Genomic DNA, 17,447 nt, shown 5'->3' with positions numbered 1-17,447 from the left:
AAGATAATAATGTCTTTCTTTTTTTTAATATCTGTCTATTCGTAAACCTGTCCCTCTTAAAATGCTAGTGCAGAAGGTGAGGTAGTCTCAGCTGCAAAAAGTTGTCCAGCTGTCTCTTCTCTGCTTAAGAACTCTGTTATGTTAACTGTCAGCATCTTTGACCCAGGGACAAAACAACTGTGGAAGGTGTTGACGTGAAGCTCTGAGCAGAGCACTGTAGCCTACTCTCTCTGTCAAGGCTAACAATTAACCTTGAAAGATGGGGAAATCTCAGATCGAGCTGCAGATGTTTAGTATCTTAGCTGCACAGTTTCCAATTGGCCCTTGTTCATACATACCAAGCAGAGATGATGTCGGGAGGCCCTGATCCTCCCCTCCATGTTGAAGCAGCAGTGGATGGTAATTATGGCCAGTCTGTATCTGATTTCTGACAGCATCCTAACTATGATTAATTTTGTTCCTGTGAATTGAGTATAGTTCATCAGACTGATGAAAAAATGAGGTCGTTCCTCTGAAGAATGCAGCTTATTTTTTGGCCTCAAATACTTCTGCCTCTGAATGGCAATATAAGCATTGACAAAAACATTTACTTTGATGATGTCATTATATGGACATGAATAAAAACAACTAAGAGAAGCATTTAAAGGCTTTATAGACAAATCTGATTGTTAAAGAATATGTAAAACTACTTTGTTAAAATATTAAAATTATGACAGTTAAGATTTGTTAGACTAGTAATATGCTTAAAACTAAGTTTATGCCCAATGTTATAAAACAAAACAAAAAAACCTGAGCTTAAAATACGTTGTACTAGAAATCATTGATTTAGCATATGGAAATAGTTTGTTGAAATGCAGTAGTAGATTTTAGTAATAACCAGTTCTGGTGCAGAGATATTTTGATTGTCAGAACCGACAAAAATATTGGAATCTTAAATTTAGTCAAGCTAAAAAGAAAAAGGGCAGTGTCTTCATTCCAGGTTCGCAAAGGGGGAGAGGAATCAATAAAAAAATGAGATCTATTAACTCTGAAAAATCTGAAGGACTGGCAAGCAGAAAGGATCTATTTTGTCGCCAGATTTACAAACAGAACTTAAACATTAGTGTGGAAGGAATGTACATGTACAATGTTACTTAGAGTTTCAGTATAAAAGAATCTTCCTGTCTAAAGGCGAACTTTTTTTTTAAGTGACCTTTGTTAGCATGTTTCAGTAGACTGAGTTGGTTTCATTCTTGGGGTTGGAGGAGAGGGGTACAAATGCCAAATGAACCAAATAGAATATTGAATATAAATTTCTCCTGTTTGCTAATTAGAAATACTGCGGCTGCGGGGGAGAGGAATTCAGATGAGACAGCCATGCGGGAGAGAATACCGGCCTTATTTATCACTGTGGGACAATAAAAAGAGAAATGGGGTAACAGTACAGTTTGGGTGAAGAAATCTGTGACGCCTCACTTTTCTGCCTTTAAGTTTTCATATGTACCCAAATGTCATGCTTCAAAGTTCAGGAAGATGGCTATTCCAACGAAACATAAGGTTCATGCTCATGAAATACAGTAGCTGCCATCCAGCCTAAGCAAGCATAACAAGCAAGAAGAGGTGAGATCAAGATTCTTCCTTTGTGGTCACGGACGTGCTTTTTGGAAACAGCATCAGGCATCTCTCAAGCATAGGCACACTACTTCATATCTAAATTATTTTTATTCATAAGGAAAACTTAAGCATTATCACCTGCCTTTGCAAGTATACGTTGAAATAATCTGTTCAAAGACTTAAGCTTGTAGGTTTTGAAGTGTGTGACCTATACTGTGCATGTACACGCTAGGATAACCTTTTATGTTAAACAGTGTTTTTTCCCCCTCATATGCTGTATAAACGTTATTCTTGAATTGAAGAGAGAATCTGTGGATTTTGTGACTTCCCCTTCCCTCCCAATTGGCTTCTGGTGTTTGGTCAAGACTAAAATCTTCTGCTATTTGAAGTAATATTGTATGAATGCAGTGTGAGTCAAATAGCAATGGGTCTTGCACTGTATTGTCATTGACCTGTAGTCTGTGTGGATGTTCATGGAGAGGTCTGTGCTTGTGGGCTGCAATGTGGAGAGCTGTTGGGGACATGAAAGGAGTTTGTGTAAAGAATAAAAGGGGTCTTCTTGGAGATTATGGAGAAAGAATCTGTGGCATATGTCAAGTAGAGGGGTCTGGATTAAGAAGAGAGAGAGGGATGTATTCTGGCTGTGGAGCATTGGGAAATCTTTTTCTTTTTTCTGGGACGCATGTAGGCCTAGTGGAGGTTTTTCTGCTGGTGTGGCTTCTAAGGTGAAATATATTCTGTTCCTTACAGTGATTTCTGAGAAGAAAACATTTGGGTTTGTTTTTTTTTTTTCTCCCCAGTCTCTGTCCCTTCTATGTCGTGATTAAGCTCTTGCTTCTCAATCCTGTCTTGACAGCTGGCTGCAAAGCAAGTTTTTGCATGGCAATACTGTGTTGGATCATTCTTGAAAATTTTTCCTGAAACAGTTAAAACTAGTGGAGGCTCTCTGCAGGCCCTTCAGGCCCTTTTGTGTGTGTGGCATTGCTTTTGGCATGTGTTCAAACGTAGACATCTCAGCACCTCTGCATCTGCTTCTTGCAGCTGTGTGGATTGGTTTGGTACTTCCCTTGGTGTAGTAGTGTCCTTTTTTGTTCTATTTCAGATGTGATCTCCAAGGAAGACTGCTCAGCAGCTTCAAAATTGAGTGGTAGAGCAGTATCCAAGACAGATAGCCAAATTTGTTGTTTGCCTCCTAGTCAACCATGTTGGGGGGGGGGGAAACACGTCAACAAATACCATCCATGTGCTGAAGAAACAATATAGCCTTGAAGTTCTACTTGAAGCACCCCATCAAGATTCTTGAGGTCAGCCAGTGTATTTAAGAATAAACCCTTGAGACTGAAGTCCGAGTTGATCAAGACAGCTCACCAGCAGAACTCTGCCAACGTCAGTTGTTTCAGTCCAGAATGATCCTTGTTCATTCACCAGTATTAACCCCAACAAGGAGACTTCATCAGTTTAGGGACTCTGTGAGATGCTGTCTACTGAAGCACTTCTGTATAGAGTGTCCTAGGTGGTGATAACTTGCACTTCATTGCAAAGAAAGGCTGAGGTGTTGGGACAATAACCTGTGTCAGCAGCCTCGGTTCTACTGTGGTTTGAGAACCATGCTGTGCTCAGTATGGCCTATTCCCAGTGTTCCAGTGGAGGTGCCACAAACTCTGTGCCACAATGATGCATTCATCTGGCTCTCTTTTGCCAAGTGTCAGATACTGGTGTAGTCTGTGTGCTTCTGATATCAAAGAAAGAAATATGTTTGAGGTAGCTCTGACCTTCTTGTGTTCAGCACGGCTAGTGTTAGTGCTCATCTGTGCGCCTGCAGTGCTACATGGCTTTCACTGTCTGGAGAACTATATTGCATGAATGAGAATAGATCAGTTGCTGGAGTGATAAGACCTGCTGCCTGGATTTTAATGAAGGTGCTAATTGCTGATATGAAGGAGCACAGAGCCCACTGCTCCTGGAAGAATTTTCCGTCTTAAGTTCTGCAGTAGCTAAAATGCTCACATTGTCATCTGTCATCTGTTTAGGTGTCTACATTCAAGTTTGTGATCCCAGTAGTGGTCTAGTGCCTTTGCAGACCTGTGAACAAGGTGAAGTATATCTAAGTATACCTATATATGCTCTCTTGAAGACAGACAGTTACCTTTCTTGCCAATGTTCCTGTTTCAGATTATCTCCTTAGATTCATACAGGTCTCCCTTCTTAGCAAACATCTCTCAGTGAAAGACTTAATAGCACTGTATCCTAGAATTCTGAATGGAGATAATGAGTGTCACTTGGAAAAAGCTTTTATTGGTCTGTTGCCAGAACCACTTGTGTTATTTTTCTTTTAAACCTTCTGTTATATTGTGCACCTTTGTGAGAAGGTGATTGTCATGGTCAGTGCAACGTTTCTGAAAAAAATACCTTGGAGAGCTTTTTCAGTCCAGTCCTGAGAATGCAGACCTGACTGGTGGTGAATGAGCAATCTTTGAAGCAGGCAGTAAAGTGTTGGGCTATGTGAATTTGAGCACCTCCAGAATTAATGGAAGATTTGGGCACAGTACGTACTGTTTCCGTTGGTTGCTCTGTGCATCCTGGGCATTGTAAGTTTGAGGGCATCTTACACAAGGAAGAAAAAGGAGGCTGCCTTTTAAGACAAGCTGTTGCAGGGTTGGTTATTTAAAAAAAAATTCTCATTTTAGAAACTGCAGTGCAATGGAACTTAGTCTTAAAATTTCCTTTTTTTGGGGACATAGAATTGAAGGCCTTTTTTGGAAAGGCTGCAAAGTACCAGTTTCATTACAGGTAGCCTTCCCAAATGGAGTTGTTAGGCCTTTTTTCCATCCTCGACCCATCTGCTGAGAATGTAAGTGCGTTCAGACTTCTGATTTATGTCAATGTGGATTGACAAACGTCAGTTAATGAAGTTATGGATCCAAGTTAGTTTCTAGGCCTGGTTCTCAAGTGTGGAATATTTACTGGTATAACTTGATTGTTCCCTCTTTGATAAAGAAAGATCAGGAGATACCTTCAACATATTTCAGTGAGAGCGGAACAAAAAACTTGTTTTCTTATGTAGCATTTCTCATTTCATTCATACTGACCATTTTATACTGCCTTTTCTTTTTTTAATTCTTTTCAGCATGCAAAGGTTAACAGTTCTTCAGGGGCTGTTTTTATTCTCACTGGCATGAGAATTGTTCACCACCAGTGGAGGAAGTGTTTTCCCTCTAACTTCCAGGATGGCCAGAAAGTGTTAGTCTTGCAGTAGATCATGTAAGTGCTTGGTGAAAGATTAGTAAGAAAGGAACATCTTCTTTATCAGCACTCTGCTCCTTTTCCTCTTCTCTACTATGCCTTTATCGCTTCTGCATGCTTTGTTCCTGGTATCCCATGAAAATGTCTGCCAGGCCTTTATTCAAGGGCTTCCTATAATTTTTTTCTAATGTCTGAAGAAAAGCAGATGGAAGGCTTCCTTCACAGTTCTAATTGCTTCTGAATCAACAATGCCCTAGGCACTCCTTGTTTATCATGGGGAGATATAGATGGTAAGTATTGCAGACAGTGAGATTAGAGGCTGTGGTAAAATGATTTAAAGTTGATAGCCACTTGCCAAACTCCTGTCAGTTTTGCTTAATGCCGGATATAAGTCTGGTAACTTGCCATCATGGTGTGCTGGGGAGTTTTCTGTGCTTGGTATCTAGCTGTGGTGCCTCCTTTTTAGGCAGCAGGTATAGCTTGGAGGATAAGGAAAATAGATTTTTTTTTTTAAAGTTTTTGGTTTTGGAAAGCGTTAAAATATATAGCAACTTCTTAAACTTGGCAGGAGGAGAATCTTGGCAGCAGGAAGGATTTGTATTGTATCTTGGGCAAATTTGGTTGAAGTGAAGGAAATTTGAACTTTCATCTTGTAAAGCTGGAAAAATCTCAATGTTTCTTCCTTTGCTTACTAAATACTCTAATAGTACTGTACAACTTCCATACTCATCAACATATTGGTGTGTTGTGCATGCAGGGCTTGAATTTTATACAGGACAAAGGCAAGCAAAGTTGCCTTCCATTAAAACAATTTTGAAAATGTACATCATCTGGTTTTATAGCTCAGATACACTGAACAAAAAGTTCAGCTGTTTGAGTGTCATTTAGCAGAACACGAAACTTTTCTGAGGTTGTGCTCAGACAGTTCTGACAGAGCTGGAAGGGAACGTGTATTTAATGACAATTTCACAGTACAGCTGAGACAACCTGGCAACTTAAAGTCATCTGATGGGGGGAGTCTCTTCCCCTGCTTCTAGCTTTGCAGTTTCTCCTCTTGCTCTCCTATCCTCTGGCATTAGCTCTGGTGCTTATCTTGCTGCAAGGAAAGCAGATTAAAACTGCTGACACAAGAAAAGGTGCTTCCCTCCTGGTGTAGTTTTCCATTGCTTTCATGGTACAAATTGGTTATCCTGTGAGCAGAAGGGTGCTGGGGCTTGCTTGTGTTGACACATGAAACCCAGAAATGGGGGGTAGAAGGCTAATCAGTGGAGAAGGGGATCAAGACCTCTCCTTCTATAAGCTGCTAGCTGTTAGTGCTTCAACACTTAAAAAAAAAAAAAGATTCAATTTAAATCTATACTGTGCAAAATCTCAACATAAGTCTAGTCATGGTTTGTTCTAAAATGGTGTACTCTGTTATTGCCATTTAAAAAAATCTGACTGTCGCAAGAAGAATGAATGAAATAAATGCCAAACATGACTTAACAATAGCTACTGGCGAAGGGACTGAAAGTCCCTTCCTGCAGCCAGCATTCCCTTTCTAGACTTCGGATTTCTAGTTTCTGTTCCTGACTTTTTCCATTATTCAACTTCCAGTTGTCAGTAGTGCTGTAGTCCCTGGAAAGGCTCGTCCTTTAGTAGATCCTGATCCATAAAATAAAGCTGCGTACCATTGCTGCTCAGGCCCTTCGCATAGAGGGCAGCGGTGTCTGTGGTTTCACAAAAATCTGTGAGCTGATGCTACATAGTTGTCTTGTGGTGTTAATGGTTGTAACTCAAAGTCACCTTATTTGAGAAGCATATGTGGTCATATGAATGCTTCTGATCCATCTTAATGGAAAAATAAATTGGCAAACGTAGCCAGTATTAACTACATGGTACTGCAAGGCTTGCTGGCTCACTCTGCATTGACGTGATCTAGCAGCTTTTGCATCCTCTGAACACCTGACCTGATGTTTTACTGGTGGCTGAGAAGCAATAATATCTTAAACTGTTCTAATTCAGCTCGGATTGATTATCCCCTCAGGCAAGATTAGCACTGTGCTAGTGATACCTGCTTCAGATAATATGCTAGGTTCTCAAGCAAACTGCAACTAGAGGAATTTTAATAGTAGTTGCTTATGTACAGCATCTTATGTTACTATTTTGGCCAAATGAGTGTATTGGCCAAAAGTTCTATTAAACTAAATACAAAGTTCATCTCTGAGCCTGTGGTAATTAATTCTTCTGTGGTGGCACTGAGAGATTCAATGAGGTGCAGATTTCATGTTGAACTTGGAAGGTTTACACTAAATTTTCAGAAGGGAGTTAGAGTTGCAAGTTAGAGTTGCAAGTCTGCCTTAGTTTCATCCAAAAATAAGTGTTTGGTCTTATGCCCCTTACTGGTGGAGTCTGAATTGGAGACACATTCATACCTAAACGTTATTGAAATTTTATGGTGTAAATTGACATGTCTGTATGCTGCTAATAGGCCAAAGTGTTTGGATTCTGTGGTAAAATGCACAAATAGTGATGACTTAAGAGGAGTGCTGAACTGAGCGTCAGGAGGCCATGAATTAACTTCAGGGTTTTAGCAGCTTTTCTGTTAATTCTGTGTGCTTCACAGCTGTTTTTAAGAGCTGTTAAACAAAACTATGTTGTTTTGGAGCTAGAGATGTATAGCGCACTCGGACTGAGAGGATAAACAAATCTGCAGCAGCGAACTTGAGAACCAGAGTCTAGAACAACACAAGAAATTAGCATCCTGGTGGTGGTGTTTTCCAGAAAGAACATGCCAATCTAGGCTTCCTGAATCTGCTAGACCTCATTTTTCTCCTGTTGCAGGAATAGGGTGTGGGTATCCTGATTTTTGACAGTTTCAAAGTAGTTGTAAAAGCGCTTTAAAATCTACTCTTCTGGCAGGCCATGAAGAAGAGCAGCTTGGGTCTGTTGTGAGTTTGAGTTGTAGATGTCCTCAGCATCTGAAACGTCAGGATTCAGTCCCTGCTGATGGCTGACTAAGGCAGAGAGTATCTTCATGTGATGGAATTTCTGGACGTTTTCTCAAGGCTTTCCTTAAAAAGGTGCAAAAATAGAAACTTTATCAAATACTCAATATGCACCAAAGTTAGTGTTCCAGTACAGACTGTTTCATATATGCAATTAAGCAGTCACCCAAGGACAACCATTTAACAATAACAAGGCCTTAAGATGCGGGATAAGCAATGTGTAAAGGAGAAAACATTTAGAAAATGAATAGTCCCAGTTGAAATACTGAACTGGGTCTAGTAGATCTGGCTGCTGTTCCTCTGTCTTTTAAGAGTTATGGGCATAAGGTTCGAATTAAGGTTGAGGTGGCAGTTTTGATTCTGGCTGGTTGAGTGCTTGGACATGGGGAACCTGATTTTTTAATTCGGCTGTTGTGAATACTTTGGTGTTTACAGGACTGTGTACAAAACCTGGCTTGATGCTTTTTATTAATGTAAAAAAAAAAAACCCAAACCCTTAAGAGCTCTTTAATGGTACCTAGTTTTGTAAAATGCCATGCTTGTTAGTTTGAAAGAATGAATTGTTCTGGAATTTTCAACAAATAATGTTTTGTTCTGTGAGTGGAAAAAATGCATAGTTGAAACAGTTGCTTGTTCTCAGTTTTTTTAAATAAACATTAAAACTTATTTCAGGTGGAGAAAGTTTGGCTTATTGAAATGCAAAGATCTAGAACTTATTTGGAATTTTTCTCTTTGCAGATATATTATAAAATGTCCAATGGTTATGAAGATCACATGGCTGAAGATTGCAGGGATGATATTGGTAGAACAAATTTAATTGTGAACTACCTTCCTCAGAACATGACGCAAGATGAGTTACGGAGTCTATTTAGCAGTATTGGCGAAGTTGAATCTGCAAAACTTATTCGGGACAAAGTTGCAGGTATAATCTAGTATATAAGAAATTTTTACTTTGTGGTAGACTGCTCAAGCAAATACTTAATGCAATTAATGTAGAAATATTAAATATTTGTGTGCGTATAATCAAACTGTTGAAAAGTATGCATATAACTAGAGTAATGCTAAGACTAGGTATTGAGTATTAGGAAGATAGAATACTTAAGGCTGAATTAATGACTACTTTGTAGTCATTAATTTTGTAGTCATTAATTCTAACACTATGGTTAAGAATTCCAAGAAGTACCGTTCCTGAATTTGAACATCAATAGGCATTTCTAAAACTAGTTTGAATTTGGTCCCCAGCTTGCTTATTCTTCCTACAGTCTGAGCATTTTTGACTCTACCAGAGCTCTGAATATGCAAACAAACCTTTTGATCTGATTTTGATCAGTAAAATAAAGGTGTGGCATGCATCTGAAATGGTTGTAGGCCTTATCACTCTTCAGGAATTTAACTTGTAGGTTCTTTAAATAGAATTGTTAGTAGTAGCTCTAAAAAATGAGAGGAATGAATTGTTCAGATTTGTGAAACTTAATGTTTCCTCGAAAACAAACAAATGCTGGTAGAGCAACTGGTTCCATAAGCCGTATCTATTTAGTTGCAGGAGCTTTTTATCTGCTCTGTGAACATGTTTTAATCCTTGCACAGTTAAAAATCTTCATTTACAAATTCTGGTTATTCTTGTTCAGAATTCACGGAATCTTGGATTTAGTGGGAGAGCATGGTTGCTTCTGTAAATAAAAGTAATTGTGCTGTTAACTAGCTATGCATGCTTGTTTGTTCTCAGCCTGCGGATGATTGCCTTGTGGAATTTTCTGCTGCACATGCTCAATCTTGTATTTCGGAATCTAGCAAATACTGACTTAGATCATTATCTAATCCATAATGAAACAGGTCTGAAACTACTTCACTGTCTGTAAAAACTGCATGAAAGCTGATGAAACGCATGAGAATTCGTTGTGTGTTATCTTAACTGACTTTAGTACTTTATTTTATATGCTTGAGAATAGACACGAGAACTGAATAATTAAAAACCTTAGAATTTACTTTCAGAATGGCTTCTCTGATTTCCATGTCTTTAGTTTTCTTATTTTCTTTCAGATGAAGTTTCACGTGATAGCCATCTATCTAAAACTGTACTTACGGAATATATGTGTAAAATCATCATGAAACAGTTACATAAAATACTGATTTCTTTGAATATTTTGATAGCTGAGTGTTCAGCCTAGATGTTGTCGTACAGTTTGAGATGCTTAGAAGTCGAGGCTTGCTCTGGAGGCTACTTTTGCAAGGAAATAAGATCACTTGTTTAACGGTAGCAAGCCATTAATCAAATGTCACAGCTGATCCACACCTTAGACTTTCAAATAAGCGCAAAATTGTCTGCGTGGGAGGTAAGGATACTTTAAATGGGAAGCAAGACACATCATTACCTGAAGTTTAAGAGCCTACTTAACACTGTTCCTTGCAGCATCGAATACTCTGGTAAAGTCTGGTTAACTTTAACTTGGAACTTGACAGTGCTGGGTAGTTTAAAGTCCAAAACATATGCTTGTGTGCTTCAGGTTTTTCTTAACAACCCTCTGAAGAATCAAAAGTAAAATTCCCGTTAGCGTTGCATAGAGTCCTTGAGTGCCTGTAGACAAAATTCTCGCTTTTCTTTAAAGTGATTGCAAGTGTTTAATTCTGCATGGCTATGTTGGTCAGACCACTTAATTTTGTTGCTACCTAATTTTTCATTCACCTGCAACACTGTTAGGAACAATTCCCAGTCTTCTCCATGCTCACTGATAGTTTTGGAATATCAGTAACTAAGAATTGGCTTCTTCAGGAACCTTCTAAAAGTATGACTTTTTTTTCTTCCTTTTGCTTTTCTTTGTGCCCCTTCATTTTTGCATTAAGATTTCTGTATTGTAAAACTTCACTCTAAGCAGATCTGATGTTTGGCTGCCCCCGAAAAGAAGTCTTGTGGCAGAGTTCGGCTTTCCTTGTGAAAAGAAACTTTCAATGCAAGAAAACTTGCATTTTTCTGACCCCATGGCAGACTAGCAAGGAAACTAGAGCTGCAGAAAAACCTGTTTAGCTCCCTGACCTTGATTCCTGTGAGGTCAGATAAGTCATAATATTGGCATGTAAGACGCAGTGGGGTTGAGTGGCCTGGACAGGAGGGAGGTAACCTCTCATTTTGTTGGAATTAGACTTTTTAGATCAGTTTAGTTCTTTTCAATGAAATCACAGCTTTGGTGCCCCCATAACATTCTGTTAAATCAAAGCATTTTATCTTTGGAGTTGCCTTTATTGACTGTATTTGCAGAGTTGAAATAAATGTTTGTTAATGCTTTTTTTTTCATAAAACAATGACTGATGTGTATATTTTTTCTCAATTAATTCTCTATTAATGAAATATGTAGGGCAGAAAATGTCTTCTGCCTGGAATGCAGTTTTTAATGACTTACTGAACTAGCCTTAGCTTTATAGAGACTGATTACTTGATTCAAGAATCGATTTGAAAGCCAAAGTTTTGTTTTGTTTGAGCAAAGTATTTCATTGTGATCAAAGTATATATGTTGTTGGGTTTTGTTTCAACTACAGCACGGTACTGAACAATCTTATGTTCCATGTATTGGATTGTGTTTATAAAATTTAGAGAAACTCTTTGAAACCACTAGACTACTTACCCTTTGTTTTGTTATTGATGAATGCTGTAGGAAGTTGAAACAGCAGCAAACCATAGTGTCAGTTTACATTCCTTACTATGAATTTTCTGCTTTGTGTACACATGGATTATAGCAGTTGGTAAAAGTATGACTATGCATTTGTTTTGTTGTTTGAGACGTGATAATTTCTTTTTCTGTTTTTTGCAGTAGCTGTAAAGAGAAGCTTATGCACAGTAGATGAACATTAGACAGGGTGCAGTGCTCCTTCAGCTCTTCCTGATCATACTGGAAAGATAGGGTGCTGGTCTCTTCATTCTCCAACTTCTGTATTGCATTCCTAAGAACTTCCAGACATGGCTTTGCTTAACTTCTGATGAGTGAATTGGTACTCAGGGTCAGTGGGCAAATATTGAATTGTTGCTTTGTTGCTCGCTGTACTTGTATTTATGGTGAGTATGTCTTGGACATCCAGGATTTTCATAAGAGAACTATAGAACTCATATTGGATGTTGTTCTTTCTGTCAGATCTTAAGACTAGCACTAGCCATCCCTTGGGGCTTTGAGCCCTGGGGAAACATTAGAAGGTTGCTTCCCAATATAGTATGGCGCAGTGTCAAGTCTGAGATGTAACTTTTCACTGTTGCATCTCCTGGCCTTTTGTGGTAATTGCTGAGGCTTGTGAGTAGCTATGGACCCAATTCAGCTGATGAAATCCTCTCTTCCAGTGGCTTTGGCTTACAAGGCAAGGAGAGCAAGGAAAAGTACTGGGGTTTGTCCGATCAGTCTGCACTGATTAGACTGTAGCCCTCTAGCACTGACTTCAGACACAGTGGTGCTAAACTTGTGCTCTGTACTGATTTCCTACCCAGCGATGTGTACAGTGTTAAATATCCTCTTTCTTGGAGGCACTGCCTGCTATCATAGATGATTCAACAGAAGAAATATGTCCTGTACCATATTTTGCATTGGAGGTGCTTGACTTCGCTGGGACATCCAGATTCTGGGGTCTGGGTTTCTAGCCAATGTGCTGTGCTGGACTCCTCTTACAGGTGAACATTTTTAAAGCATTTCTCCTCCTTCATTATCTGTTAATGCAGAAATCCAGGCCTTTGTGCCACTCTAGTCTTGCTGAGTTTCTCGCAGCACAGATGCCGATGGCTCATTGTGTCAGGATGTCTGATTGTGTGCAATGCAGATGCTTCTAATCAATAGCTGTAAATTTTCTGAGAGAACCTGGTTGTCTTTAGTCTGCTGTTCGTGCAGGTGTACGCAGACTTTTAGTCCTTCTGAACCAAATGCTAAAGCTGAAAGTCTGCCATGAGTGTAAGTTGTATTTAGTTTGTCTTCCCCTTACCCTGCTGAAGTGTTGGTACTTTCAAATCCAGCTGTCTAAAGCTCTGAAAAGGTTGGGTTAAAGTTTTCCTGTGTGCTTAGTGTCAGACTGCTGTGGGATCGGTTTATTGCTCATGACACCCGGTGCTCTGAGTACCTGGTGACAAGTTTGCTGTGCACACCTCTCTGTAAAAGTGTTCTGTCTGATGGCAGTTGATTTAGTTAGGGAGGCATCCAACTTCTTGAGGGTTCTTGTTCCCTCCCTCACACCTTCTGTACTGCTTGAGCAGGGAATAAGGTATCCCTGTGATACTCATGACAAAATAGTCATGACTTTCTACTCTAGGAAATCTAGGATATGATCCTTCAGACTGTGCCAAAGGCTCTGTCTGTACTTGTTGACTACCAAAATATGGCCATCTCTATGCAGACACTGAAAGGAGACAGTGGGCTTCCTCTCTGCTGTCTGCATTTGCTTATGTAAGTTTGAGCTCTGATGGAGCGTGCTAACGTTCAACTCCTTGATCAGCAGCTATCAGGGACAAAGGTATCGCTCCACTGTTGCTGAAAAATGTGGAGCAGAATGGACATTTTGAGTTGACTTGTTAAGGTTGTGTGCAGAAATCTGGGGTCCATCTCAAAAAATCCTGTCGTTACGGCTCACTTGCACTGCAAGTGTGCACGTGGCATGTTGCTTACAGAACCAAAAAGAAATTGCTTCTAGGTAGTTGGAATTCCTCAGGAATCGGTATGCATCTTCACCTTTTCCCTGTCTTTTCCTTTTCATGGTGTCTTCTCTGGAAGACTCTTTCACAGAAATTATGCAGCTGAAAAAGAAATGAATGGCTGTGTCCTTGTAAGCTTTTAAAGCAAAAAGGGAAGGAAGATTTTATTGCACCGCTTTCAGATGCTGAAAGGCGGTAAGTAGCTCTCTAGCACACATGACAGGGTAACTCTATTCATTTCACTAGTGCAGTAGACTCCAGTCTAGAAACAGAATTCTTAAGTGTTCTTGTATTGTGGAAAGTATTTAAGTATTCTTTTTGGCTGAAATTGTTTCCTTTTGCATGGAAAACAACCATGAAATTGCTTATGCAGTTTTGCTGTTAACTGTGTAATTGGAATGCATCATTACCCCTGGATTTTTTCTAGCTTTTTAATCACATTTGGTGGTATGCAGTTTCTTTAAATGTGCATTCAAGAATGCCTAGCAACAATGGTTAACTTAATGAAAAGTGCAAATGGTTTGCAGACAAATTGGCCAAATACTGAAAATGTTAACACCCTTCTAGCTTTGCCAGCTTCACTTAATTTCCTTTATCATAAAGTTGGCCATATAAACTACCTCAGAGGTAATAACTGAGTTCTAGCAAGGGTATGGGAATGCACTTAATATAAAGGTTGCTTGGGTTCTTTAAGTGGGTTCAGAGCACAGCTGGCAGAAGCAGCAGCTGGTGCAGCAGTTCCTGGGCTCTGCTTCTAAATGTTCTGGGAACTTCTGGGATTGTCAGTGGACTTCTGGGAACCCTTTGAGGAACTGGAGTGCTTGCTGCTGCCAGGAAAGGATAGCTGTAGGAGACCTTGACTTCTAGCAAGGAGCTCTGAGCTCTGTCAGGTGTACTTGATCAAAGGGAGGTTGGAGCTTTTGTTCCAGTTGACCCCTGGTTAGGGAGGGTCAAGCACCTTTTTAGCTATTGCTTAGGACAGGCCTATATAACAGTCTAGCCTAGAGCATAGCTCCTAGAGCGCTGTGAACAGGCATAGCAGTGCAGATGGGGACCATGGACTGTGTTGCGATCAGCCTGTATGCACTCAGGAATGGTGGTGACATGCTGCACGGTCTCCAGCAGTCATTGTAGTAGCTATCCCTGTAACATCAGAGGCCTCGACTGAAAAAGAGCTACCTTGACCAGAAAAGAGGGGCAGCTCTGCAGGTCTTGGGCTGCAGGGAGTGCCTGGGGCCTCTCACTTAGGCTGGATAGAGAGACATGTTCTTATCGCTGCAGGAGGTATGTGCTGCTGGAGGACCTGTGTCACCAAGTGAAGCACCTGTGGTTGGATTGAAAACCAATCTCTGAGGTTGGTGATCAGCACAAGGTCCAGCTGAAGGCTAGTCACTAGTGAAGTACGCAAAGGTTTGATATCAGGGCCAAGTCTGTTTTAAATTTTCATTAATGACCTGGATGATGGGACAGATTGCACCCTCAGCATGTTTGCAGCTGATACCAAACTGGGAGGAGTGGCTGGTACACCAGGTGGTTGTGCTGCCATTCAGAGGGACCTTGGCTGTGTTCTCTGAAAGCTTTAAGGCAGGGCTGGCATAATGGAGGATGACTTCCTACCGTTTTAGGGTTGTGGGTATCCTTTAACCCTCTTTATGTCTCCAGATAAATATATTCATGCTTAGTATCCCTCCTTATGATATGTAGGCATATAAAGCCAAAAAGGCCAACACAGTTGTACTAGCCATTGCATGAAGTACTCTGCTTTACAAAAGCTGACATCTTCACTTTGTTTGCCTTTCTTTTCCCTCATCAAGCCATAAAAATGAGCCATATAGCAAAATCTTCAGTTGTACTCTAATATTTCTCAACATGTTTTTAGTGGGAGTTACTGCTCCACATCACCTTAGGATACTTTCATTCTCTTCCAATGGAGAAGCAGTATGTTTCTGCAGAATAACCATTTAGTTCAGCTTAACCTATGATCATGTTGACTCTGAACACTTGCTGAGGTTTTGCATTGTAATGCTTGCAGCTAAAAAAGTGTCATTATTTGAAAGCTGAAGTGTCTTCCTAAGGAGATGGGGGAGTAGATTTTTCAGCCCTCAGCGTCTTGAATAGTCAGGTTTCTGTTCCAACCACAGATTAACAAAATCTGTTCTAAAGTTTCAAGAAATGATACTGCAGTAAGTGGGCAAGGCATTTTCCTCCCAAAGACTTCCTCAAGAAATCAGCCTGTGGTATCCATGCACGATTTTGGGCCTGGTATTTTGTGTGTTCACTTTAGAAATCCTTTTCACTTCACAGCATCTAGCATGCTGGCAGTTCATCTGGAAAAAGAGCCCTGGAGCAACTCAAATTAAATCTCAATAGAAAAATGTTCTGGAAATGAGAGAAAGGAAAAAAATATAAAGAGAACATACAGAAATGATAAGTATGTGGAAGGGCTTCATTAAATGAAATTAATTACTAAAAATAGTAAACCTTTTGTTTTCAGGATTGAAAGCTGTCACTCTTACTGCATATGGTTGAATTTTTAAAATATTGTGGAGATAGTGAGATCCCTGGAAGGTGTCTCTTTGAGCCAGGGTAAAGAACAGACTGTCAAGTTAGCTTTGTAGCTTTTGACTTGTTTCTGAAGAAGTGTCTGTTTGAATTGCTTGTAGTCATCTTTGTTTCAAGGCAAATGCCATTTATTTTGCAAATGGAAGAGAGGCCACTTTATTTGTAATTCATAATGTTTTCCTGAGCTGTTTGAAGGTCAGGCTTTCCAAACCTGTTAAATGCAGTTCTGCCCTTAAACTTCCAATATGAGACTATTCATCGTTTGGCCACAGAACAGAAAGTGGCTTGTGTCCTGGTTTATAAGCCAAATGAAGCAGTGGGGGCACATTCTGTATTTGAAAATTGTTATCAGTAAAACTAGGTATTATTTTCTTTGTTTCCTTTCTGTTGCAGTCAAAAGTCAGTAAGACATGCTGGTTTTAAGTCTTAAGTAGAAGCAGGAATTGGCTCAGATAGTAATCTGTGTCTTAGTCATAGAAACTGTAATAAAGCTGAATTCAGTTACTGTGGAAGAAAGGTACTGAGCTGTTGCATTGACACTGACCATAGAGGTGTTTGAAGGACAAATATTGTGGAAATGCTTAAAATACAAACCTATGCTTTTGGTTTTGTACTCTAAAGAGTAGGCTTAAAGTGTAAGTGGAGCATGGTACAGTGATTCCTGGTGTAGTGTTGATCTGACTAATCCAGTCTTACAACAATGCAGTGCTTCCCAGGTGTCTTACTAGGTTAGGCACAAGACCAGACTATCCAGCTAGGCTGAGCTTTGCCCCCAGCCTGACACAAATGTGATTATGTGGTATTTCTGCAGTGCTCTCTTGGTGTTTGCATGACTAATGATAGTTTTGGACAGCATTTATGACTAAACTGGAGATGAAGCAGAACTGTAAAAAGGAATTTAGAATGATTAATTGTAGCCTCAAGAAGTTATTCAGGCAAAAAAAAACCCAACCCAAACAAAACTTGCTTCTGTTTTCCAAAATCTGTATAAAAGACTAGAATATTTTTTTTTTGGCAAAGTGAAAGTGATTTTGAAGATTAACGTGCTACTTCAGTACCTGTACTAAAACTACTGTGCTTAGTTCTATCTCAAACAGCACGTTTTCTAGTTTTCTGGGAATTACTGTGGTCACCATGGTATAAGTGGGAAAGAATGGGTGTATTTCAAAGAAGCAAAGCAACTTCTCAGTATCACTGATGAAGCCAGGTGTAAGGACATTGCTTGAGAATGGAAGACTGGCTACTTGGGGACTGGATCAGGAGAAAAGTTTTCATTCAGGCTATGGGTTTTAGCTTCAGATTCATGTGTTTTCAGAGTAGCTGAGATGCATCATCTGTATCTTTAGTGAAGGACTGAGTTGTAGGGGGTGTTCCCTGTATTTTCAAAAACATGCTGTGAGCTATGTGGT

At 39.8% G+C, this 17,447-nt stretch overlaps 1 protein-coding gene across 2 annotated transcripts in view; it reads left to right on the top strand.

Moving 5' to 3' along the window:
- Positions 1–17,447, top strand: part of ELAVL1 (ELAV like RNA binding protein 1) — a 45,766-nt gene that overhangs the window by 3,155 nt on the left and 25,164 nt on the right. Inside the window, exons 2-3 of one of the 2 annotated variants that reach the window (XM_076359122.1) lie at positions 3,624–3,686; positions 8,562–8,745. In XM_076359122.1, the coding sequence (XP_076215237.1) occupies positions 8,574–8,745 (172 nt within the window). In that variant the 5' untranslated portion in view covers positions 3,624–3,686; positions 8,562–8,573. The remainder of the gene's footprint in view (positions 1–3,623; positions 3,687–8,561; positions 8,746–17,447) is intronic. The other variant, XM_076359121.1, reaches the window with a different exon arrangement.

Source organism: Aptenodytes patagonicus, chromosome 25 (assembly GCF_965638725.1).
Source record: "Aptenodytes patagonicus chromosome 25, bAptPat1.pri.cur, whole genome shotgun sequence".
In the NCBI taxonomy this organism is placed as follows: Eukaryota; Metazoa; Chordata; class Aves; order Sphenisciformes; family Spheniscidae; genus Aptenodytes; species Aptenodytes patagonicus.
Note: the sequence above shows the minus strand (reverse complement) of the source record. Positions and strands in the feature narration are given on the sequence as shown.